Here is a 27,530-nt window from a genome sequence, read left to right as displayed (position 1 = left end):
CCTCAGTCATTGCATAGGGATAATACTATTGTCCCTGTCTACCTCAAAAGGTCATTGTAATGAAAGTGATTTTCTAATTCTCAAAATGCCACAGAAATAAGAGCAATAATTCCTATAAATTCTGTAGCCATTATGTGAGTGTATATGTGTGACTGGATCACAGAATCAGCTTATTTTAAGGAAAGAAATCTGTTTTTGTCCAAAATCAATGCAATTTACTACTGAACTTTAATGATGAGCAAAATGCAGGGATAAAGTACTGAATTTAGACCTGGGAAAATCTGGGTTCACTTCTCTCTTACTATTGTATACATGACTGTATGTATGACTATGACTGTATCTTTCAATCTCTTAAAACTTCAGTTTCCTCATCTTATAAAATGGGGGATAAAGATATTTGCAATAATACTTACCTCTGGTTATTGTGATGATCAAATGAGATAATGTGTGCAAAGTCCAATGTAAAGGTCTGTTATTATAACCAACCTTTTTGAAACACCTAGAAAGGATTGTTGAATTGAATTGATTTTAATGAATATATAAAAGAAACTAAGAGAATCTTCCTTACCAACAAGTATATTTAACTTACTTTGGTACTATCCTGAATTCCAGAACTGAAGGAATACTAGAAAAGAGACCATTTTGAAAGTATTGAGGAGAAATTACAAGGACACAAACCATGTACTTAATTGAAGTATTTATTGTAGTCCATCAGAGGGTTCCAAATCCTTTTTTTTTTCAAAACCACTGGAATACCTTCCTTCATGGAATACAAATCAAACGAAGGTGAAAGGATAAAAATTAGGTGAGTTGGTGACATGACCAGAATGGTCTAACACAATTCTTCAAAAAATGAATTGGATAGTTTGCATGGCAGAGCGGATATAATTTATTTATAATGAAGAAGAAACTAATAACTCTTATTATTAAGTCATCATATTGTAAAAAAAATTACTAGGACAAATAAGGCATGTTAAAGTCTTCATCACTGAGGTGTCAAGTCTCTACATACAGTACTGATAGCAACAGTGTCAAAGAATGCCCCTTAATCAACTCATCTTCATGATTCATCGGCTGATCCACTACTATCTGGTGTTGGGGATGGGGGCGGGGAAATGGTATTGCATTAGCACTTATAGTAGCATTATTAGTCCCAACAACTGGTAAGCTGTAATGATTTGCTAGAAAGGTTTTTTAAGAAAAATGTATAAATTTTTAAATATTCAGAATAGATTGCCCAGACCATTGCTAGCAGATTTCCATGATTAAATATTATTCATTCTGCTATCCACAGTAGGTAGCAATGATCTTGGGGGTTACACAGACTTTTGTCTTATTTACTGGCACAGGAATTAAAACATAATATGTGGTATAAGCTCACCACTTCCCTCTCACCATCCCTAGATGATAATAGGGTGTGGGAAGAGAGAAAATTATAGCTTTTGTCACATTAGTTTCCAAACCAAGACACCCCATCCAACTGGGCCTTTGCCTATTTGGAACATCCTACTTAGAAATATGAAAAGACTTTTTATAACAGCAATAAGGCACGTTTGGCGGAGAATCAGATACCTAAGGATTTAGAGGTATTTAACTGTATTCAGCTTTTTAATGCTTCAGATGTATGATATCTCAGCATTACACCCCCCTCCGCCATATCTTATTGCTTAATTAAGAAAAGTCCCAGGATTTCTCCTTACCACTTTTCGGTATGTTGGTGGGGGGGGGGGATATTTCAACAGATGCTAAAGAAGCTTTTCAAAGATTTGTTGATAACGAGAATTTTTTTAATAGAGCCTCCAAAGTGTTTTAGGCTTTTTTCCCCAGAGTTGAGAACAATTTAGTGATGTGATATTTTAATAAAACTAAAGTACTCTGAAAAAAAGAACCCCTAGGGAACTACTAATTTGGCTCCAAAGAGATATCACCAATTAAAATTTTTCTCATCCTTGATGACCAATGTCATAAGATAAGTAGGTGTAATGATGTAACTGAAACTTTTTTTTTGACTAACACTATTATTAATGGAGAACTAATGTTCATCAATATATGTATTACATAGGAGGAAAAATAAAAACCAAATGTCTGGTAAATTTGGATCAGCAACTTTGCTGATAAAAGGTAGGCAGAATAACCACAATTTGGGTTTGGGGACATGTTTATTATTGTCCTCTCCATTTACTTACATTTCCTTAATCTGATTGCACGTCTCCTATGTGTTTTAAGCATTTATGGGACATCTAGTTAGACAATCTTATAAAGTAATGACTTTTCAAATTTTACCTCAAAAGTCTTTGAGGACCTCCTTTGTCTAATAACCCAATAGCACATCTGGCCTGATGGCCCCAGCTGTCAAATGCAATTCTTTTAATGGCATCTATGCAATCCTTTCAGAAGATGTAGAATTACCAGCATGAGTCTGTGTTAGCAGAATGTCATTAGCTCGCTCTGTCTTCAATATTTGAGGAGAAAAGCAGGCTCAGCTAGAAACTCATAATGAATGTAAAGCAAATACAAAACATCCCTGCAGTAAGACTCTATTTCCTGATGGATGGGAGCATAGCCTTTCATGGTCTAGCTGCTTTGTGATTTCTAAATGCTGTCTATAAAGTATTTGGCATGAAATATCAATGAGTTCAACAAGTATGAAAAACATAGCAGCAAAAGCAAGTCTTCTAGGAACAAATGGTATTTACATTAATGATCATGGCTTCTGGAGCTGCCATATTCCATCCAGGTTAATAATGACTTAGAGATAAATGAAGAGGTAAATGGGCAGTAGATCCAATGAAGAGCATTTAGGAAATGTCAAATACCGTTTTCCTATTGTCCTTAGGAAATTAGAAAGCTTCTTTGTCCCCCTCCCCTAACTTTGTCCCTGTTCTTTTCCTCCATCCAAACTTTCTGATGCTGTGCTAGCTAAGAAAAGAATTGTGATTAAGAAAACTCAGTAGTTGGAGAGATTTATGGTAGAGATCTAGATAATAGAGTTCAGGCTCCTATATACTAGATAATAAATAGGAGGAGTATGATTATAAAGCAGTCAAAGGGTCAGATAATACCATAAATAGTCAGAGCAAAGCTCTTATGGTTTATGTTTGGATATCATCAAGATTTTAAAATTGAACAAGAGCTCTGGTAATCAATATTTTGCCCTGTTTGATTTTTTTCAGAGCATGTGGAGTTGAGAAAAAACAGGGCCTCATTTGATCAATTGTCCTAGCATGAACACAGAGACTATGTACAGATTTTGGAAACTTCATGAACATTTTTCCTCTCTAGAGACAGGACAGACAATATCACTTTTAAAAGTCATGATGAAGTCATAGCATATATGAAAACAGATGGCCACTTGCTGGTTTTATGTACTTTGTTCACAGTATACCACACATTCTTATTATTTCCATGAAAAAATTACCTTACCCCTTCTCATTTCATGCTGAAGAACATCTCTAAATATTTTGCCTAAATATAGCACAGCACAGTGCATATAGTAGGTACCTGCCAAATATTTTTTAGATGAGTATCCAGAATATGGATTTTTTTTAACAACATACTCTAACCTTGTTGATCCAGTCATTTCTAGACTAAAACAACCCCATTCATTTTCAGGAGGAGAATGCTTCATTTAGGAACAGGCAAATGAAGAACCTATTGGATCCTCTGATGAACTGAAAGTCTTAGTGTTGTGCCCTTATTGCTTCAGCAATCTGAATATCACTTCCACCTCTCTACCATATTGTTTCTTTAATTTGTTGGGGATTAATAAGAACTACCTTTTACCTCAAGCCTTGGCAACTTTGGATTAGTTGAGTTAGGAAAACTCCCACAGGGCCATGTAAGATACTTAGCTTGATATCAGAGAGTAAGAAACATGGGTTTTTCTTACAGAATTGGACCATTTAGCCAAAAAGTCAAAATGGAGGTCATAGCTGTTAAAGGACATTGAGATTGGCAAGGTGAAAAAGACATACTTAAATGAATCTAAAGCACATCTATTCAGTGGCATCAGAAGAAACAGATTTAGCAACTAACTGCTCAGGGTATGGTAATTATCATGTATGCGCCTGTCCTTTGGGAGAGTCTAGCAAAATTACATAAAGAAGAGACTGGAATAAAAATGAGTACTTGATACATTTGAAGCTAAAGAATACTAAAGGATAGAGCAAGAAATTTGTGGGTTAGGATTATGAACTTGACAAGGTCAGAGCTATTTCTCAAGTTTTTGATTCCACAAATTCTTCAAATACAGTAGGTAAGTAGAGGAGAGTTAAACAGGAAGGCTAGTTACAGAATACATGGCATTGGGCTGGCTATTTTTCATAGATGGGCACATAGAATAATTACAGCTGGGGTGGAAATCTTCAACCCCCCATTACATAAGGTAGCAAATATATTTATTTGGGTATAAAATGACTGTGGAAACAGCTGGAGTTTGCTCTTGGTGAATGGAGCAATTTGCTAATTTTAGCTATTTTATTACTAATTTTACTAAAAATTATATCTGGACAAAGATTGCAGAACAATAAATCTGAGTGGGATAATACTCCAAAAGTGGAGTCATTTCCTATAAAGCTGGTAGTAATGATTGGTAGAGTGTGTGGCGTCTGGAATTTCACCAATGTTTTATTAAACAAGTCCTCAAGGGCTTTCATGATGTGCAGGGATTAAAAAAATACCTGGCTTAGTTTTAGAGATCAGAGAGAAAGAAAGCTAGGAAACATATCTTGTTGGCATAAGAGTAGAAGGAAGTGTTATCTATTTTTAATAATTTAAGCTCTAATGTTATAATCAAAGAACTTTAAAACCATGTCTATATTACATAAAGTGAAATGCAAAATGTAGGCCAAATGGCTATTTAATTAGTGGAATTTTTTCATTGATTAATCTTTCTCTATAGTTCCTTGAACATTCTCAAAACAATATCTCAAAGTAGTCTCAAAAATAGAGTCTGTAAACATAGAACTAATGATGAATTGATGCTGCATTCTTTTAGTTTACCAAAATCAAAGTTTTTCCACAACATTTGAGAACTCCCATCCAATTCAGAAATTTATTAAAATGTGGGTGATATATGTTGTTTAGTTCTATATATATGTAAGTGTGTATATATATATATTTTTTTTCTGATAATAATTCTGCCGCTACTAACTAGTTGTCATCTTTGGCATCTTATTTAATTTCTTTGGTCCTCAGTTTCATCATCTGTAAAATGATCTCAGAGAATTTTGTTCTATTTCCCTCAAGTTTTCATTGATTGCCATTGTACTGTCAAATATAAATAAGACTTTTTTTGGCCTGTGAGCTTCAAGGATTTTCCAACTTGAGAAAATAATGCAAAAAAGATCTGAATCTTTTAATAATGTATAACTTAATGTTACTCTCAGTGAAACTCCCCATGACATGAAAGCACAAGTTGGAAGAATATTTCAAAGAATAGTATGGAGAATCTGAAAGAGACATGTGTGAATATATGTATACATGTGTATATTGGGGATATGGGGAGAAGTCATCTTAATTTCTTTCTATGAGGAATGAATATTCCTAAATCCAAAGGTTTCGAATGCTTTGTAATTTTATGAAGCTTTCTTTTCTACTTTTTGAAAGGAAAAATATGCTTCTTAGAGATTAATGTGTGCATCACCCATAAATTTTGACATATTAACTAGAGCAAATAAATCAAGTAATCAGATGAGAATTCTAACTAGCAAAAACAGCTTTAAGTTGCTAATTGATATGAAATGACAATACAAATAATGATAATAATCATTTCTGTGTCATTAAAACTCTTGATAAATCTGTTTAGATGTAACTTCTTTGGCTTGACATAATTTGGGTACTTCTAATTTTTCACATTGGTGAAAAAAATTTTTTTTCCCACTTTAGTCAAGGAAATCTGTGTTCAAATACTGTCTGTATGACTCTGTGCAAACCACACAATTAACTAATTTCTCAGTGCCCCAGGCACTTATCTTTAAGACTGCAAGTTGCAGAATAGTTGTCAAATTGCATTAGAAGAGAGAATTTCTTCATTTAAAATTAAAAAATACCCCAGTGAAATTTTAAGTTAGGACAAAAAAAAACACAAAAAAACCCCCCAAAACCCAAGTCAGCCCAATAGGTGAATTAGATGACTTTCACATTATCAGTCTATCATCAGAGATATAAGGGAATTCATTCCTAGAGGGTTCACTTAGTTATACATGTTAGTCTGATGTTTTTATAATTCAGAATTAGGATGCTGAAAGAATGGTTTATGATAAAATCTTTGTGGCTTTGGGGGCCCACTTTAAAGAAACAAGAGGTTTAAATAATGTCTGCAATTTCTTCTGTAGCAAAGAAAAATGAATAGAAATTTAGTTTGCATTTTTGTGTGTGTGTATATTTGTTGAGGTAGATTTTTTCAGTAAGACTGTTTTTGCTGCCAAGTCTCTGATTCCTTGATTGTTTTAACTAATTTGTATATGCTCCTATGTATGGTGGAATTCAATAATGGATGGGATGTGTTTTAAACCAATTAATCAACAAACATTAAGTGCCTACTGTGTGCCAAGCTCTATGTAACACTATGGGAATACAAAGACATATTTGGAGTAGATTAATCTAGGTAAGCTAAGAAGGCTGTCACAGAGCCAAATAGTGCAGTTTCAGGAAGTTAGAAAGATGGGATTTTCTTTTGGGACTGGACCACTTAGCCTCAAAGCCAAAATGGAAGTCATAACTGTTAGAGGATATTGAAATCATGTTTTATTGAGAAGAAGACATACTCAAAACTCAATGGTCTCAGAAGAAACAGATTAAGCATATAATCTGAAATGGTACATGCTTTCCAAAATTTAGTCTAGTTTAGTTCATTTGGTCCATGCTCTTGTGTGACATGTCAGTTAATTTCTCTGGACCTCATCTGTTTCCTCATCTGTCCCAAGAGGGAGTTGGACCAGAGAGTCTCCAAGCGTCCTTTCATTTCTAAGTCTACAAACTAGGAACTAGTTGTCTATGTCCTGCTCTTCCATGTATTTAATTTGAAAACAAAAAATGCCATGAAATTAAAGAAAACTCAGAAATCCTTATTTCAAATAAGAAAATAAATTTATCATGTTGCAGCATGGTTTACTGCAAAGAGCAACAAACCACACTGGATTTGGAATCAGAGGAGCTGGTTTCAAGTCTGAGGATCAGTCCTTTAGAACTCAGTTTATCTATAAAAATTAATTGGAGGAAAAGTCCCATTTACTTCCAAATTCTATGACCTCTGAAGGCAATTTGAGATACTTTTTCAGTAATTCTATATGAATAAACCGTTAGTTATAAGTCTGTATCTATGATTCAGATTTCCAAATTTCTCCTTTTAAAGATTACATAAAATTGCTTGGCTCAGTGACCTGACTTCCTGTTCTTAGTTTACAATTGCTGTAAAATCAAAGCAGAGAACTCCATTGACTTGAGGGCTACATAGCTTCAGACGCTCATGGCAACCAGAACATCGTATTTAATTATATAAGCCTTTCATGTTCAAGTGCTTTGAAAACATAAACCAATTAAGTGGCATTTTAAGCTCTAGATGCATTTTCTGGGCATCTCTGTTATAAGCAAGATGAATAAACTGCTAGATTCTCTTCCCTCATCAACCCCTGATTTAACAATTCTTAAGACAACTCAGACTTTAAGGAAAATGAAAATCTTACCCTCTAGTACTTCAACTGCTTCATCAACCCTCTTCTTTCAAAAGTATTTGGATCCTCTATATGTTAAAAGAAATGAGAGGAGATATGCAAAAGCTGGATTTTCATTTTTGCTAGATTCTGGCTCCACTCCTCTTTTTTTAAAAAAAATATTTATTTATTCATTTTTTCTGTTTTTTTTTTTTGTTTGTTTTGTTTTGCTGAGACAATTGGGGTTAAGTGACTTGCTCAGAGTCATACAGCTAGGAAGTGTTAAGTGTCTGAGACTACATTTGAACTCAGGTCATCCTGACTTCAGGGCTGGTGCTCTACCCACTCCACCACCTAGCTGCCACTCCACTCTTCTTTCAAAGGTGGAATGGGTTCTTATAAACGGGTATAGTGGCAGAGCCACTATATTGATTAAATGACATCTATGTTGATATTCATTAAAGGAAAGATGGTTTAAGAAAATATTTCTTTGGTGGTTTCTTTTTTTTTTTTTTAATATTTGACATGTAATATTCTCCCTGGAACAATATAATATCCTTTTTTTTTGTTTTGTTTTCCTTTACATCTCTTAGTTCCTGGCATAATAACCTGCAATAAAGTAGTTCCTCAATAAATGCTTGTTGAGATGGACTTGATTTCCAAGAAGTTGAATTTGAATCTCATTTCTACTTCACTTTAATCTGGGACATTTATAAGTACTTTCTTGCTCTGCCTTATGTTTCAAGGTGGGCAAAGAAGATAAGGAGGACAGCAGTATTTGAAATGTAAAGGCAGATCCTTTATAGCTTTCTGTCATGTCTACAAATTGCCCATGTGATGAGACTCTTAAATAGAAGTGACTATTGAATGGAAATGTGTTCCCTCTTAGTAAATAGTTGCATTGTAGTAGAATGCTCAATAATCTGCTTTTATGCTTCTTGTCCTTCTGTGTATTTATCATTTATTGTCTGGTCAGCATCAATATGGAAACCTCAAAGCAGAGGACCTTCCCTTGTATGAGTGTGGGCTATGTTGTGTTACCCCTTTTTAATTCTTCAGAAAAATCAAAGTGCACATTTAGCTTCATGATTTTTTTTTAAATTGGGAATTACTGTCAATAACCACCACATGAATCCTTTTTTTGCTTCTTGGGCAATTAGCTTTCTTCCCTGAAAGAAATTTGTATCCAGATTTTTCAGTTATTCTAAAGTTGCCTTAATTTGTTTTTCAATGATTATCTTTCTGGATAAAACAGAGAGATTAATGTTGTGAGTTTAAATTATAGTGTTGCTTACAGGTAAATGCTATACTTTGGGGGATTTTATAATTTTTTACTAAAATATTTTTGAAATGGTACTATATTTTCAGTAAAGAAATCATTGTTAACTGTATTAAGAAGTGAGCCACTTGAAATTGATAGCTTGTGATATGTTTAACAGGTCATTTAAACTTGCCTATGAGCATAGTCATATCATCTTAGAGATCTAAAAATCAATGCCGTTTTTTTATTTTAGAAAATTGTTGTCCTTTACTCCCCACTCCTCCCACTCGCATATTATTTTCCCATTTCTGATCTCACTTATGTAATATTAACATTTTTTCTTAGGGCTCTAAGAAAGGAGCTGGAAGGAGAAAAGAATTTAGAAGTGAGAGAGAGACAGGATTTTCCATTTCATTGTTTAAACCATATACATTTGGGTAGGCCTAATAGTCTAGGGGTAAGGATAAAGTCAATGATTTCCCAAACTAAATGCATTCAAATTGTCACAGTGGTAGATAATCAATTGCCCCATTTTTTTTTTAAACTTCGGCTTCTAAAGGCTTTCAATCTTAAACCATATGGGTAATTAAGAAAAAATACATAAAGGGTAGTGGAAACAACTATTAGATGATTTTTTTTACTATTTTCATACAAGCTTAATGGCAACTTTCTATCCAAATTAGAAATGCAAAATCATAACCCGCATAGTAATTGACAGCCACATAAAAAGTTAGGAGAGGACCTGTGTACACATACATAATGCATATATTTTATGTATACACACACTGAAGCCTCACTATAATGCCATTTGTGGGGATCATGCCATTAAAATGAGTTGTTACAAGGTCCTTTCAGTAAGAAATACATCTTCTTCCCACCTTGGATAAGGCTAAAGACAACACTGTTAGACCGAATTTTGCGCTATAGCATGACATGTTATAGCAAGGCTCCAGTGTACATACAGCTTTATATCACATATATATGTCTCAGTCTAAAACTAAACAGTGACTAATATCTATAACAGGAAAGAACAATTAGCAAATCAATGTAATATTAATTATGTTTCTCTTGGCAAAAGAAAGCATTTAAGAGGAAAATTTGTATGGACTATGACTGATTTTCTATTTTATAACAAGGAATCAATCTAAGCTACCTCTTTATTTTAAAAAAACTTTTTTAACTTTGCAAATATAAATATAAATATTGTTCATTGTTCTTCCTCGTTATAGATTTTAGCTAATGTTTAGTCTGTAGCCATGATGTAGCTACTTATAACAGGTAAAGATCAAATGTGGGCCAATGTTTACAATAGGAAATGTCAATTCAAAATCATCAATTAGGGCTATTTTAACATTGACATCATCAAAATAAAATCACATTGTTGTTCAGATGAAATGATTTTTGTCTTCATTACAACTGTTAGTTTGTCAGTGAATGATAGATAATGTGTCTAAATTCCACAAATACATTAGAATTTCACATCCCTTATATTTCAAAGCAGGCTTTAACTAATCCCTGTATTCAAAGTATAGAATACTAAGTTAAAGAACAAATCATTACCCTTCAAAACAGAATTATAAACAAACTCTAATTTATGAATTTGCTAATTGTTCTTCTCTGCTAAAGACAAAACTCCCATTTAGTCTTTAGCTATAACATATACATAGTTTAATATACACCTATTATATCTGTGTATTACTGTTAGAAAAATACATATTATAACTAAAGAACATGTAAAATAGAGGCACTTTAAATAATCTAAATGTTTGCATTTATGAGCACCACTCATTATTTCCTAGTTCCAGATTTCAATGAGCCCAGTGGAACTGATTCTTCCCTATTTAGAATAAAGGTTATGAAGTAAAGACAAATGGACAACATTTAGGGAACATCAGTTTGACAGATTATGGAAAATCATGTAGTTTCTTCCTGTACTCCACTATACTATACTAAATTCTGAAACTAGAGAACTCAAGTTATAGACTTTCCAAAGATTTCCTAAAAGGGGTAGCAATCTAGATTAAGCTGATGTCATGCCAACAGTGGAATAAAAGTCTCCCTGTTTAAATGGACATGAAAAGTCATATGACATAAGAGGATGGCAGGGGAGAAGTCAAGAAGTACAACTTAAGTGATATTGTGACCATGTCTACCCAAGGTGATTTGTATTATGGTACTTTTTCTTCACAGTTGATTTGCTGTAGCTAATCAATGTCATTAACCAGATGTGAATGGATAAGGTTTTAAAAATATATATATAAATACATGTACATGTATATATATATATATATATATATATACACATACATATAAATATATAATATTTGTATTGGGAAAATGAGGAAAAAGGCATCTCCTTGATACACTTCATAGAAGGAAAAGGAGGAAATACTGTAAAAGAAAAGAATTTGAGTTCAGAGCTGCCTAAACCAGCTCTTCCTCAAATATTCTGGTAAATCAGATTGGTATCATTTTCTTTATACCTTCATTATTGGAGAAACAAAATACTGATTCTTAAAGGAAGTTGGTAATTTAAGGTATTGGTCACTGCAGAGAGCTCTCTGTATACATAATTGGTGATACAAAGCCAAAGTTTGGCAGTCAGATTGATGATTTTTTTTAAAAGTATGCAATAGGAAATTTGTGTTGGAGTTTTTGAAAAATTTCAATTAGGAGGGTGGTAGACAGAGTATTAAAAACCTATATTTCCTATTTCTTAGGCATAATATATCAATAGTAGTTTGTAAATACCTTATTTTTTGTAAAAGTGCTTAAGTGTACCTAATACTATTGTGCTGTGTGTATTCTACTTAAATGCAGTGACTAAATCAATAACTAATTATAATTTTGATGAGAAAATGAGATTGAAAATACCATTTACATGTCATTATTGTAAATTTTAATGTGACTGAAATATTTTATAGTATCTGAAACTAACTTTACCAACGCCAGATTCATCATATAAACCAAGAAACACTTGGATAATCAATTATTTTTATGGAACTTCCCCCACCCCCACTACCTCTAACTGTCCCCTGGATATTATTGTTCATCTTTTTTTTTTTTTTTTTTTGGTCATGTTTTCCTTTGAGGAGTTGATAGCATCTAATTTTGGCCTTCATGATGTAGATGGTTAGGCCAGGGTTTTGAACTCCCTTTCCTCACCCCTAATTAAACTAATGGGTCCAAACCACAACAGGAATTCTAGACCAAAGACCTTGTTCCTAAAAAACAATAATTTTCAATGAATAACATTCTTTATGCACACATTTGTCATCACCAGTCAAATTCTGCAGTAACCTGGATCTCCCCATATGCCCTATCTGATCTGGAGCACCCCCAAGCCAAATCACATTCATGCTCAAGAGGGTGTCCTCTGGTGAACTTTTAATAAAATGACAGTTAGATACATAAAAAGTTCTCTTTCTTGATTCTCAGTGCTCATAAGTCATTTTAAAAAAAATCACTTCTCTGAGCAGCACAAGACAAGAAGAGCTGGTTGACAAAACAGTTTTGTTACAAAGGTGTGTCAACCCTGAGCTTGTAGTTAAGAAGTTAAAATCTGTGATTTATATATATAATATATATATATAAAAATAGATGATCATACTAAGACTAAAAAAGTGAAAGAAATCTCCATGTCAATACTATTACTGTTTTTTTTTAAATCTTCTTTGTAGTATTTGTTTTGTGATTGAATGCCCTTGTGATACAGAAGCCAACTGACACAAAGGGAGTCTTACATATGAAAACTTGCATATGGATCCAGTTACTTATTAGTTCACTAAAAGAACTGTCACTTTGGGAAGGTAGTAAGCACAGGAGCAGAAAAATTGAATGAATGTTGGATTGGTGGCAAAAGTGAAGAAATTCTTTTACTGGATATTATTTTTCAGTCCAAATCTGAGAGGGCAGATTTGACAAAAGTAGTGCAAAGGAGGGAGAACTCCTGTGCTAAGTGAATAACAAAGAAAAAAAGACTAAATAGTTTAGGAGAAATGGTATCACTACTGAAATGTGTACTAGGCAGGTTGATGTGAATCCTAAATGGCAAGTTAATAGGAAATACTGAACTTTTTTGCGGTGTTGGTTTACTATTAAAGATTATTTTCTAATTGTCAGTTTCCATGCCTTCCAACCAATTAGATAAAGTTGGTGGCCAAGAGTGCAAGACATTCACCACTGAGACATACTGTATTTTCACTTTTTTTTTTCTTAGAAAAAATTTCTTTCTTCCAATGACCATTTTATAGACCTGAATTTTCATAAAGAAGCCCATATTAGAGGGCTGACTGTCAATTTAAAAAATGATATAGTTTAGGGTCTTTTTTTTCTATCTTCCTTTGCCTCCTGTTTGTTGAAAATGCAGCAGTCTTGGGATTTGGCCTGATTTTTGAAGAAAAATTATTTTCTTTTATCTTGCTCTCCCCCTACCACCTCCTCCCTGCCCTTTTTTGAAAGGAAATAAAAACCCCACAATGTGAGATCCCTTTACTTCTGCAGCATAGAAGCAAATGAAGGTAAGAAAGTCCCTTGATAAGAAAGATTTGAGTAAGAATTCACTCAAGAATAGACATGGTCTCCACATAGATAGCTGAAGGAAATAGGAAGCGGTTCAGTCTGGCACCCGGTACTCTTTGGGAAAACAAAAAGGGAAGCAGATTGCAGTACTGCTCTCTTCTCATAGAAAACTGTAAGTATTGTATCATGGTCCATTGTCCAATAGTGTAAGAAAAAGAAGTTGGCTGTTCATATAGCTAAAACTCAGTTTATCTGACCAAAATCCAGGATTATCTCCACTGTCTCTGCAGTGAGACGACAAGGAAGAGGATGGACCATGTGAGGAGTGAGTGGCTGAGCTTGTGGGCTGAAGAGTCCACTTCTCTCCTATCTGAATCAACAGGGGGTGCTTCGGTGGTAACGAAATCAAATTCAGTGGGGCAGATGTCATCCATACAGCCACTGCCACTTCCTGAGCCACTGGTTTCATCACCTGTTACAAAAAGGAGAAAATGGTAAGCTGCAAAAACTAAGGATGAAATGAAACAGAACATTAAAAAGCCAAAACTAAACCAAAATGAATTATTCTGAGTACCTTCCTCAAATTTGTGTGCTATTAGCAAATATTTTAGTTTGTTTCACTATTTGTAGTTTCGGAAACTACTGAGGAATGATATAATATTAACTTCTGTCCCAGGTTCTGTCCCATATGTGAGTATCATAATACTATTGTAGATTATAATGATTTATGATGTGAGTGTATATATATGTGTGTGTGTGCATTGTTGCATTCCTGCTCTAAACCACACAATTTCAATTTAACAAATATTTAATAAACATTATTTATTATTAAATAAAAATTATTAAATATTCACTATGAGGCAGAAAGATGGCATGAGCTATGGGCTTGACCTGGAATCAAGAAAACCTGAGTTCCAATATGGCCTCAGATATTTCCTAGCTGTGTGATCCTGGGCAAGGCACCTGACTTTTGCTTCCTTCAGTTTCCCCTTCTGTAAAATGGGGATGATAATAGCATCTACCTTACAGGATATTGTTAGTATCCTGAGCTACAAGAGAAAGAAAAGAAAATTAATTTGCTAAAGGAAGTAAGGAAGGAAGGAAGGAAGGAAGGAAGGAAGGAAGGAAGGAAGGAAGGAAGGAGTGAAGGAAGGAAGGAAGGAAGGAGGGAAGGAAGGAAAGAAGGAAAAAAGGAAGGAAGGAAGGATAGGAAACATGGGAAGGAAAAACAGGCATTGTACAAACCCAGCTCTGATCCAAAAGAATCTATTGGTGATGAAGCAAAGAGTTCCTGGACTAGGGAATAAATTTTCTTTTAATGAACAAAATTGTTCAGGAAGCTCTGTTTCTATTTTTGGATCACTAGTATCATGCTTTGTCTTGGATGATCTCTTTATCAATGCCCTACTATATGCCCATTGCATTATCTTTCATATTCTCACCCTTTTCAATTCCACAACCCCAGTGAGAACTCCTTCACATCTCTACTTTCTCAGTTTTTTATTAACCTTATTCAAACATGGAATATTAATTAGGATTATAGGATCATAATTTTGGGCCTTCCCAGGTAATCTACTTCAAACTCTTCTTTAAATCTAAGGAAACTGAGTTTTCCTTTCATTCCCCTTAATATGTTTCAAATGGTCTATTGAGAGAGAATCACATTTCTTTGAAATGAACATTTAAATATCAGATCAGGTCATTTGAAAATGCTATCCTATGTCCTTAACATTTACTCTGCTTTATCATTACTGATCCATGTGAGGGTTAAAAGAGCACATTAATTAAATTTAGAGATACTAAATTGATAAGGGAATTGTTTTGAAGACTAGTATGGGCATGAAGTATTATAACCTTTACATAGTTATTATTAAAAGAGATTTAGAATATTAAAAATTTTGGCAGCAAATAATGAAAGGAGATTCCAGTTGGAAAAAATAATAGCCACATCTCTTTGAGAAAACTAATCATGGATACAGGTATTCAAGGGGGCCAAGAATAAGTGATAAAGCAGAAATGTCAAAAGCAGCAAGGGTTATAATAGCTATAAAACGTGATAATGGTTTTGAGCTTGAGATAGAAGCCAAAACAGGCAATGCTATTTAGAGCTGTGCATCTAAGTGCATCAGGTCATATCCTTTTTTGCAAACAGGTCTCGAGAGATAAAACCAAGAACATGGCAATCTTGTCTCAGCTCGTAAATACCAGAAAGAAGTAGCAAGCACACTTGCCACGAGTTAAGATAAAAGTCATATAAATGCAATAGTCCTTAAGTGACTGATGTTCAGTGAAAGCTGTTATCTAGAATTTTGTCTATTAGGAGGGAAAAAAAGCTCAAGATCTAGAAATAAAAATTTCTGAGATGTCATTTTACAAATCTCTTAACTGACACCTGGTATTCTGTAGGAATTAAATTAATTATTTTATTAAATAATTAAAATTGAAATTTTATTATTTAAATATTAAAAATTAAATTATTAAAAAAATAATAGGGTAGAATTTTCTCCAGACTTGTTATTTATTATTACTGCTTGGGGAATATAGGATGGTCATTCATTCATTGGTGGTTTCTTCACAAGCCAGACAATGGAACTTTGGAGTTCAAATCTTGACTCTGCTAGTTACTATTTTGGGGAAATCACTTAACCACTTTTGGGAAGCCATTTAGCGTTTCTAACACTCATTAGTTGTTGTTTAACTTAGTTATATAATTAATCAAAATTTCATTTTTCAGATACAGACAGAAAGCATTTATGGTCAATTTATTTCACTTTTTTATTTCTTTTCTTTTCTTTTCTTTTCTTTTTTTTTTTTGGCAAGGCAAGTGGGGTTAAGTGACTTATCCAGGGTTATACAGTCAGTAAATATTTCTGAGGAAAGCTTTGAACTCAGGTCCTCTTGACTTCAGGGCCAGTGCTGTTATGAACTGCACCATCTAGCTGCCCCTTCATTTCACTTTTAATATATTAAATTAATGTTTTCATTGTGAAATAGAACTATAGTCACCATGTATCTGTCTTATATGTATTTAGTTGCTTTTCCCATTTAAAAATGAGGGTTTTTTAGGGCAGAGCCTGTTTTTGCCTTTCTTTGTATCTCAGATATTAAGTACAATGCCTGGAACAGAGTCAGACCATAAGGAAAGACTTTTCAAGAAGTAATAGGATAATTTTGAGGAGAATAAAATTCAGGCTTATTGTAGCAGAAAAAAATCCCCACTGTGGTTACAAGTTTTGTCAGATGGCAGAATATCCTGCCTATAGAAATATAATTGTTGGAATTTTAAAAAAATTAAACTAAACACTAAAAATGTGTTGCAATGGATATATTTTATGTAATCACAATATATAGCCTATATCTTATTGCTTACACTCTCAGTGAGGGAGTAGGGAAAGTGGAAGAGAGGGATAAAACTTGAAACTCAAAATATTAAATAAAAATGTTCAAAAATTGGAGAAAAATATATTGCAGGGCATAACTCTGTAGGATAATAACTAAGAGGGAGATGACTTAATATCTTCCATCTGTAACTTGCTTCTTTCTGTCTCATTAATTCCCACATGCACTTGCAAGCATAATCTTTTGCTCTGATGACCAAATTACAGAGTCACTGATAATAAGAGTACACCTAATGTTCAAGAGATTACTTGCTCTTTTAAAGGGTCAAACTTTTTCAAAAGATATTTTCTCCTTATTCTTCCTTAGAGTATAATGAGATATACACAAAAACATTGCAGGCCTAAAAGTAGCCACCAATTAAGAAAGCATTAAAGCTCAAACTCACATTCTACTTAATCTCAAAAATTCATCAAAATCCCTAACCCAATAGTACCTTGGATAACATTTGAATCTACCTAGTTTCAGTCTGAAAGTGTTTTCTAGAAAGTGTACGTTGAAAAAATTTTGAAATTTTCTAGTACAGGAGCAGGTAAGTGATACAGTGGAGTAAGGAGGACCTGAGTTCAAATTTGGTTTCAGACACTTATTACTGGGTGATCCTAGGCAAATCATTTAACCCTGATTGCCTTCCTCAAACAATAAAAGTAATTTTTGATGCAGAATTTCCAAACTTTAATAAAATATATTTATATGTAATATTGTATTTATGCAATATTGTACTAATAAATGACTATTGCTATTGGAATAGATTTTTGGTGGAAGAAACAAGCACAGTCACTTGTTTAGATGCTAGATTTGGTGCCAAAAAGATCCGGGTTTCAAATTCTATTTCTGTCTCTTTTTAGATATGTGTGACTTGCTTCAATATTGGTGTGTTGAATATGTTAAGAATATTCTAATTCTAAGTTGAATATACTATTTTATCAATTATATAAACCACGAAGTTACAAAGTTTCTACGTCTAAAACTATAAAGTTGCTTCTCAGATTGGAGAAGTGAAATATGTAGACAATGGTATATATTTCTAGTCAAGAAAAATTATATAGTAATTTTGAAATATCCCATTTTAATCATAAGATTTCTATAAAGGTCACTAAATTTTATTAAGTTTTTTTTTTGGCTTTGTTATTACCAAATTGGATTTTAAATTAAGCTGATTGCTTACTTGTATCTTGGAAATTCACATCATTTCCATTGTATGCATTTTTTAACTTGTTGGTCATCACCCGCAAGGCCATGATCTGTTGTCTTATGAAAGTGTCTGGTCTAGTGATGTCCACATCGACTTCTGGATTATTGATCTGATTGGTTAGTCCATCATTCATGATCTCAGGTAAGTATCTGAAAGATCGAAAAGAAATAAAAATGATGAGAAAAAATTCACTTCAAAGTAGGATTCTGTTTTGTTTTCATCTATAATGATAACTAAAAGAAAGTAAATGAGTTCATTAGGTCCAAGTCCTAGGCAAACCAGGCAGCAATAAACATGCTTATTATATTAGAGAAATAAAATTTCAGTGGAGGAAATTGTGGTTAAAATAGTACTCCAGGGGCAGCTAGTGGATAGAGCATCAGCCCTGAATTCAGGAAGACCCAAGTTCAAATGTGATCTCAGACACTTAACACTTCCTAGCTGTGTGACCCTGGGCAAGTCACTTAACCCCAGCCTCAGAAAAAGAAAAGAAAAAAAAATAGTGACTCCATTGTACAAGTACTTACACATCATTGTTGTACTATTAATTGTTGTTGTTTGTCCTTTATTCTTTTTTTTTTTTTTTAATTTTTTTTTTATTATATATATATATATATTTTATAATATTATCCCTTGTATTCATTTTTCCAAATTACCCCCCCTCCCTTATTCCCTCCCCCCGACGACAGGCAATACCATACATTTTACATGTGTTACAATATAGTCTAAGTACAATACATGTGTGTGAATATCATTTTCTTGTTGCACAATAAACATTAGAATCCGAAGGTATATGCAACCTGGGCAGACAGATATTAGTGCTAACAATTTACATTCCCCTCCAGTGTTTCTTCTCTGGGTGTATCTACCTCTGTCCATCATTGATCAACTGGAAGTGAGTTGGATCTTCTTTATGTTGAAGATTTCCACTTCCATCAGAATACATCCTCATACAGTATCGTTGTTGTAGTATACAGTGATCTTCTGGTTCTGCTCATTTCACTCAGCATCAGTTGATTTAAGTCTCTCCAACCCTCTCTGTATTCCTCCTGCTGGTCATTTCTTACTGAACAATAATATTCCATAACTTTCATATACCACAATTTACCCAACCATTCTCCAACTGATGGACATCCATTCATCTTCCAGTTTCTAGCTACAACAAAAAGAGCTGCCACAAACATTTTGGCACATATATGTCTCTTTCCGCTCTTTAGTATTTCTTTGGGATATAATCCCAGTAGTAGCGCTGCTGGGTCAAAGGGTATGCACAGTTTGATAACTTTTTGGGCATAATTCCAGATTGCTCTCCAGAATGGCTGGATTCTTTCACAACTCCACCAGCAATGTATTAGTGTCCCAATTTCCCCACATCCCCTCCAACATTTGTCATTATTTGTTCCTGTCATCTTAGCCAATCTGACAGGTGTGTAGTGGTATCTCAGAGTGGTCTTAATTTGCATTTCTCTGATCAGTAGTGATTTGGAACACTCTTTCATGTGAGTGGATATAGTTTCAATTTCTTCCTCTGAGAATTGTCTGTTCATATCCTTTGACCATTTATCAATTGGAGAATGGTTTGGTTTCTTATAAATTATGGTCAGTTCTCTATATATTTTGGAAATGAGACCTTTGTCAGAACCTTTGTTTTTAAAAATATTTTCCCAATTTGTTACTTCCCTTCTAATCTTGTTTGCATTAGTATTATTTGTACAGAAACTTTTTAGTTTGATGTAATCAAAATCTTCTATTTTGTGATCAATAATGATCTCTAGTTCTCCTCTGGTCATAAATTCCTTCCTCCTCCACAGGTCTGAGAGGTAGATTATCCTCTGTTCCTCTAATCTATTTATTATCTCCCTCTTTATGCCTAAATCATGGACCCATTTTGATCTTATCTTGGTATATGGTGTTAAGTGTGGATCCATATCTAATTTCTGCCATACTAATTTCCAGTTTTCCCAACAGTTTTTTCCGAATAATGAATTTTTATCCCTAATGTTGGAATCTTTGGGTTTGTCAAAGATTAGATTGTTATAGATGTACCCTTTTTTGTCCTTTGTATCTAATCTGTTCCACTGATCTACCGGTCTATTTCTTAGCCAATACCAAATGGTTTTGGTGACTGCTGCTATATAATATAACTTTAGATCAGGTACACTTAGACCACCTTCCTCTGAGTTTTTTTTCATTAGTTCCCTTGCAATTCTTGACCTTTTATTCTTCCATATGAATTTTGTTGTTATTTTTTCTAGGTCATTAAAATAGTTTCTTGGGAGTCTGATTGGTATAGCACTAAATAAATAGATTAGTTTGGGGAGTATTGTCATCTTTATTATATTCGCTCGGCCTATCCAAGAGCACTGAATGTCTTTCCAATTATTTAAATCTGATTTTATTTTTGTGGCAAGTGTTTTGTAATTTTTCTCATATAATTCCTGACTTTTCTTTGGTAGATGGATTCCCAAATATTTTATACTCTCAACATTTGTTTGGAATGGAATTTCTCTTTGTATCTCTTGCTGTTGCATTTTGTTAGTGATATATAAAAATGCCGAGGATTTATGTGGATTTATTTTGTATCCTGCCACTTTGCTGAAATTTTGAATTATTTCTAGTAGCTTTTTAGCAGAGTCTTTGGGGTTCTCTAAGTATACCATCATGTCATCTGCAAAAAGTGATAGTTTAATTTCCTCATTTCCTACTCTAATTCCTTGAATCTCTTTCTCGGCTCTTATTGCCGAGGCTAGCGTTTCTAGTACTATATTGAATAGTAATGGTGATAGTGGGCAACCTTGTTTCACTCCTGATCTTACTGGGAAAGGTTGCAGTTTATTTCTATTGCATATTATGCTTACTGACGGTCTTAAATATATACTCCTGATTATTCTAAGGAATAATCCGTTTATTCCTATACTCTCAAGAGTTTTTAGTAGGAATGGATGTTGGATTTTGTCAAATGCTTTTTCTGCATCTATTGAGATGATCATATGGTTCTTATTAATTTGATTATTAATATGGTCAATTATATTAATAGTTTTCCTAATATTAAACCAGCCCTGCATTCCTGGAATAAATCCTACTTGATCATAGTGTATTATCTTGGAGATGATTTTCTGAAGTCTTTTTGCTAATATCTTATTTAAGATTTTAGCATCAATATTCATTAAGGAGATTGGTCTATAATTTTCTTTCTCAGTTTTCGATCTACCAGGTTTAGGTATCAGTACCATGTCTGTGTCATAAAAGGAATTTGGTAGGACTCCTTCATCCCCTATTTTTTCAAATAATTTATATAACATTGGGGCTAATTGTTCTTTAAATGTTTGGTAGAATTCACATGTGAATCCATCTGGCCCTGGGGATTTTTTCCTGGGGAGTTGATTAATAGCTTGTTCTATTTCTTTTTCTGAAATGGGACTATTTAAGCAATTTATCTCCTCCTCTGTTAATCTAGGGAGCCTATATTTTTGGAGGAAGTCATCCATTTCACTTAAGTTATCAAATTTATTGGCATAAAGTTGGGCAAAGTAACTCCTTATTATTTCTCTAATTTCCTCTTCATTGGTGGAAAGATCCCCCTTTTCATTTGTAAGACTATCAATTTGATTTTCCTCTTTCTTTTTTTTGATCAAATTTACCAAAGGTTTATCTATTTTATTGGCTTTTTCATAAAACCAACTCTTGGTTTTATTTATTAATTCAATAGTTTTTTTACTTTCAATTTTATTGATTTCTCCTTTTAATTTTTGTATTTCGAGTTTAATTTTTGGTTGGGGGTTTATAATTTGGTCTTTTTCTAGCCTTTTAAGTTGTAAGCCCAATTCGTTAATCTTCTCTTTCTCAATTTTCTTCAAATAAGCCTCTAAAGATATAAAATTTCCCCTTATTACCGCTTTAGCTGCATCCCAAAGATTTTGATATGATGTCTCATCATTATCATTATCTTGGGTGAAATTGTTAATTGTTTCTATAATTTGCTCTTTCACCCAGTCATTCTTTAAGATGAGATTATTCAGTTTCCAATTACTTTTTGGTCTATTTACCCCTAACTTTTTACTGAATGTAGCTTTTATTGCATTGTGATCTGAGAAGAAGGCATTTATTATTTCTGCCTTCCTACATTTAATTTTGAGATCTTTATGTCCTAGTATATGGTCAATTTTTGTATAGGATCCATGAACTGCTGAGAAGAAAGTATATTCCTTCCTATTGCCATTCAGTTTTCTCCAAAGGTCTATCATACCTAGTTTTTCTAATGTTCTATTTACTTTTTTAATTTCTTTCTTGTTTGTTTTGTGGTTTGATTTGTCTAAATCTGAGAGTGCAAGGTTGAGATCTCCCACTATTATAGTTTTACTGTCTATTTCTTCTTGCAGTTCTCTTAACTTTTCCTTTAGAAAGTTAGATGCTATACCACTTGGTGCATATATGTTTAGTATTGATATGGCTTCATTATTTATGCTACCTTTCAGCAGGATATAGTTTCCTTCCTTATCTTTTTTAACGAGATCTACTTCTGCTTTTGCTTGATCTGAGATAAGGATAGCTACCCCTGCTTTTTTGGCTTTACCTGAAGCATAATAGGCTCCTGTTCCAACCTTTTACCTTTACTCTGTATGTATCTCCCTGCTTTAAGTGTGTTTCCTGTAGGCAACATATTGTAGGGTTCTGCTTTTTGATCCAATCTACTATCCGTCTCCGTTTGATGGGATCGTTCATCCCATTTACATTTACAGTTAAAATTACTAATTCTGTATTTCCTGCCATCGTATTATCCCCAGATTATGCTTTTTTCCCTTGACCCCCCTGATCCCCCTCCCCGATATTTAATTTACAGACCCCCCTTGTGACGCGCAACCCTCCCTCTTTTTTTTTTTTTTTTTTTTTTTTTTTAGGATCCCTCCCCCCTCCCTCCAAGTCCCTTCACTTATTCCCCTTTTCCTTTTCCCTTTTCCTCTCCCCCCTTTTAATGAGGTGAGAGAAAATTCTCTGAAAAACAAATATGTTAATTATTTACTCTTTGAGCCTCTTCTGATGAGAGTAAGATTCACACAATGATTCTCCCCCTCACTAAGTTCCCTCAGATATGGTGTATTTTCTATGTCTCTTCCTGGGATGTAGTTTCCCTCTTTTTATCACTCCTTCCCCTTTTTCTGAACCGACCTCCTTCCCTTTACTACACCCCCCTTTTTTTCTTTTATATCAGTAAAATCAAATTATCCTTGAGTATTTTTTATATACCCACAACAGAGTTACAGTTCTCAAGGGTTCTGTGTACCTTTTTCTGTTTCTCTTCAGTCTTGTGGATGTAGATCAAATTTTTTGTTTAAGTCTGGTTTTTTTCTTAGAAACATATAGAATTCCTCTGTTTCATTGAATGACCATCTTCTTCCGTGGAAAAAGATGCTAAACTTAGCTGGGTAGTTCATTCTTGGTTGCAGTCCTTGATCTTTTGCCTTACGGAATATCAGGTTCCAGGCCCTTCTATCTTTTAATGTGGAGGCAGCCAGATCTTGGGTGACCCTTATTGTGGCACCTTGGTATTTAAATTGTTTTTTTCTAGCTGCTTGCAGGATTTTCTCCTTTGTGTGGTAATTCTGCAGCTTAGCCACAATATTCCGTGGTGTTCTTTTTTTAGGGTCTATTTCAGAAGGAGTTCGATGAATTCTTTCCACATCTACTTTCCCTTCTGTTTCTATTATCTCTGGACAGTTCTCTTTGATAATTTCCTGTAAAATAGAATCTAGGCTCTTTTTTTGGTCATAGTTTTCTGGAAGTCCAATAATCCGCAGATTATCTCTCCTAGATCTATTTTCCAGGTCTATAGATTTTCCCAGTAAGTATTTGACGTTGTTCTCCAGCTTCTCATTTTTTTTGTTTTGTTTGACTGATTCTTGGGTTCTCTGTGAATCATTCATTTCTATTTGTTCCATCCTGACTTTTAAGGAGTTATTTTCTTCTTTCACAGTTTTTAGTTCTTTTTGTAAATGCCCAATTTCGTTTTTAAATGAATTATTTTGCTCTATTGAATTTTTTTCCATTTCCCTAATTTTTTTTTTTTGAGAATTATTTTCTTTTTCCAATTCAGAAATTCTATTTTCTTGAGACTTTTTTATCTTTTCCAATTCAGAAATCCTACTTTCCTGTGTTTTTTTAACCTTTTCTAATTCACTAATTTTGTTTCCCTGCATCTCCTGTGAATTCTTTATTTTTTCCAACTCCAATTTCAGGACGTTGTTATTCTCTATCATAACTTCCCTTTCCTTGCCCCATTTTTCTTCAATCTCCCTCAATTTCTTAAGAGCTTCTTCTAGGAGAGAGTTATGTGATGGGGGGCAGGAATCGTTCCCCTTTAGGTTGTTATCTTCTGAATCTTTGCTGTTAACTTCCTCGGGGTTGGATACCCGCTCTTTCTCTGTATAGAAGGAATCTATAGTTTTTCTAGCTTTTTTGCTCATACTTAAAAAATGTTTTGGGGTCTGTCCCTGGGGTAGGAAATTATTTACTTCTTTACCAGCTTCCTCCCAGACCGGATGGATGCAGCGGCCCCTGCGCCTGAGCTAAGAGAGAGCTCCGGGAGAGAGTTCCCCACCCCCTCCCTGGGAGTGCCTCAGAGGTGATTAGCACTGCTGTGCTTTGAGGGCGTAGAATAGTGAAGACAGCAAGAAGCTCAGCCTATGTGTCCGGGTGGGGAGTGGACGTCTGCAGCAGGTGACGTGAGAAGCCCCTGTGCTCAAACTGGAAGTGTCTGCCAGAAACCGCGGTCCCTAGTTCAAAGGTTCCGCTTCTCTGGGACTTCCTGGAGCTGAGTTCCACTCCCTCCAGCTAAGCTAGGCCGTGTGTGTTGCCTTGGGCCGTATCCACCCACTTGTCAGTCTCTTAACTATTCTCAGGAGGTAGCTGAGGCCACACCCCCTGGTGCCGAGTCTGCCCCAGGGTGGGGGGGGGGGGGAAATCTAATCTGAGTTTTAAAATATTTTGGCTTTCTCTTCTGAACTGCTAAATAATTAGCAGAGAAGAGCTAACAGCCTGTGCCAGATTCCTTTACCTCAGTGGCTTCTCTGATCCCAGAGCCCCTCCCAGCGCAATGGGCGCAGTGTGCCCCTACCCCACCGTCTGTGCTGGTCTTTCTTATTCCTCCCCTGAGAACTGACCTTTCCTGTTGAAACTCCAGATTCTCTTCAGCTGGTAAGTCGTGCTTCCAGTCCTTGTGGTATCTATCAGTCCTGAGCTAATTTTGAGACTTAATTTATCTAATTGGTTGTGAGGGAGTGAGGACGTTCACTGAGTAGTGTGTTTCTTCTCCGCCATCTTCGTTTGTCCTTTATTCTTGAAGAGAATCATGACATTAGGAAGTTGATGACATGATGAAAATTCAAGTGAATTGGATTTAATTGAGGGAGGGCTGTGCAAGGTTATGTGTCTCACTTTTTTAGATGAACTGGAGAACTATGGAATTTAAACAGCCCCCAAACAATTGACTCATTGATTAGAGAGTTCTAATGAATGAATTTTAGTTATCTGGATTAAATAATTTAGCTTGAATGAATTTTGAATTCTCCTCTTACTTTTGAAGGGTGCAGATCGGACCTACAAAATAGCAATGGTATAACTTTGAGGTTTCCTTTGAATGAGATTTAGTAATTCATAAAACCGGAGTTCCTAACCATTTTTGTGTCATGGATCTCTTTGATAATCTGTTGAAGTCTATGAACTCCTTTTCAAAATTATGTTTTTAAGTGCATAAAAGATAAGAATAAAACATTAGGAAACCAATTATATTGAAATAGTTTTAAAAACATAAGAAATTTATAGATCCTAGGTTAAGAAACTCTGACCCAAAAGAAATTTTAATCTTTAAAAGATTGAAATCAACATACTTAGGGATTTGACAAAACCTTAAGAAAAAAAGTTAACACAAGGGAGATTAGTGGAATAAAACTGTATTGCTTTCAATTCAATGAAATTCAAAAAGCATTTGTTAAGCAACCACTAAAGGTATTCAGGATAAAAAGACAATGAAAAATAGTGCCTGTCTTCTTTTCCTTTCTTAAAAAAAAAACTTCATTATAAGCAATGGCTCTCTGGGAAGGCAAGGGGGGATTAAGTTTAAGGGGAAATCTAGGTAATGTAGCTATATGTAGATACAGAAATTAAATTTTTATTATTCTATTTATTTTATTTATTTTTTATATTTATATTATTCTGATTATATAATAAGCTATATATATATATATGTATATATATATATAATTCTAGTATTATACAGGACTGATCATTTTTAGAACTGTACATACAATATATAGTATTTGAAAAAAAAACTTCTTCAAAGGAGTGCAGTTTTAATAAGTCCAATAAGTTTTTAGAGACTAATCTAATCTCTACAAATTCTTCAATATATCATCAATAGATGAAATGTAGTCATTTATTTTTTCACTGTTTTTCTATGTTGCCTGATTATATCTGATGAGATCAGGGTAGCAATACCTAGTTTGAAATAAAATTGCGACAAATTCACAATGGCCATTCTCTTTCGCAAAAGGCAGGTTTATTTAGGGGAAAAGGTTATAGAAAAAAATAAGAGGTAAAATAGGCACCAGAAGTGGCAAATATGAAATAAAGTTGGGAAAACATAGAGTTAGAAAGGAAAAGAATTTGGAAGAATCCATTAGCCATGAGGTCTGGGTTTGCTATTGCCTGGCAGGTTAAAACCATACAATTTAGCAGACTAACCAAAGTTATCTAGAGTAAGGAGAAAGGTTGGGAAGGCACTATAAAGGAGAGAAAGAGGTACTCATCTCATAGTGGGCTTAGTCCAGTAAAGAACTTAGCAAGGATCTTCATCAAAAGCAAATTTTTATAGGGGAAATACGCCTTGGGGGTTTCCCAGAGAAGAAAAGGGGGAAACTCAGAGGGATAATCAAAGAGGAGCCAGATGGAATAGTTGGCAGACTCATTTAAAGATATGGTAAACAATATCTCAAAAGGTTGTATGAAGATACCCAGAGGTTGAGGGATGGACAGTGGAAGCTGATAAAGAATTCTTACTTTACAATCACACTATACAAACATGATAGTCTGGGAATTGGTTATATATGATAATAGCCATTTAGGTTTCTTTCTGACAGGGGAAGAGATTAAGTCCACATCAGACTTTCTTGATCAAAACTCATAATTACTCTGTTAAAACACAACCAATTTGTGAAGTTTTCATTTCCTTTTTTCCCCTTCTGATCTCTGCTTCTACTAATTTAATCTTTTAAATTTATCTTTCAAAATAGCTTGAAGAAAAGATTTAATGATAATACTAATTAGCATTTACACAATGCTTTAAAGTTTTTCAAAGTACTTTATATACTGTCTCATAACAACCCTGGGAGATAGGAGCTATTATTATTTTCATTTTATAGATGAAATTACCTGAGACTATGAGAAATTATGACTTATACAGGTAAATAAGAAACTGAGGCAGAATTTGAACTAAGGTCTACCTGATTCAAAA

General features: G+C 34.1%; 1 protein-coding gene across 1 annotated transcript in view; it reads right to left on the bottom strand.

The window, feature by feature from the left end:
* Window positions 1-680: 680 nt before the first annotated feature.
* The window catches only part of GPC6 (glypican 6), a 1,235,068-nt gene continuing 1,208,218 nt past the window's right edge, over window positions 681-27,530 (bottom strand). Inside the window, exons 8-9 of the mRNA XM_074299354.1 lie at window positions 17,999-18,174; window positions 681-13,906 (exon numbers count right to left, since the gene is read on the bottom strand). Coding sequence (XP_074155455.1) covers window positions 13,704-13,906; window positions 17,999-18,174 — 379 coding nt within the window. The 3' untranslated portion in view covers window positions 681-13,703. The remainder of the gene's footprint in view (window positions 13,907-17,998; window positions 18,175-27,530) is intronic.

The sequence above is a fragment of the Sminthopsis crassicaudata genome, chromosome 3 (assembly GCF_048593235.1).
Source record: "Sminthopsis crassicaudata isolate SCR6 chromosome 3, ASM4859323v1, whole genome shotgun sequence".
Lineage (NCBI taxonomy): Eukaryota > Metazoa > Chordata > Mammalia > Dasyuromorphia > Dasyuridae > Sminthopsis > Sminthopsis crassicaudata.
This window is presented reverse-complemented; position numbering and strand designations above follow the sequence as displayed.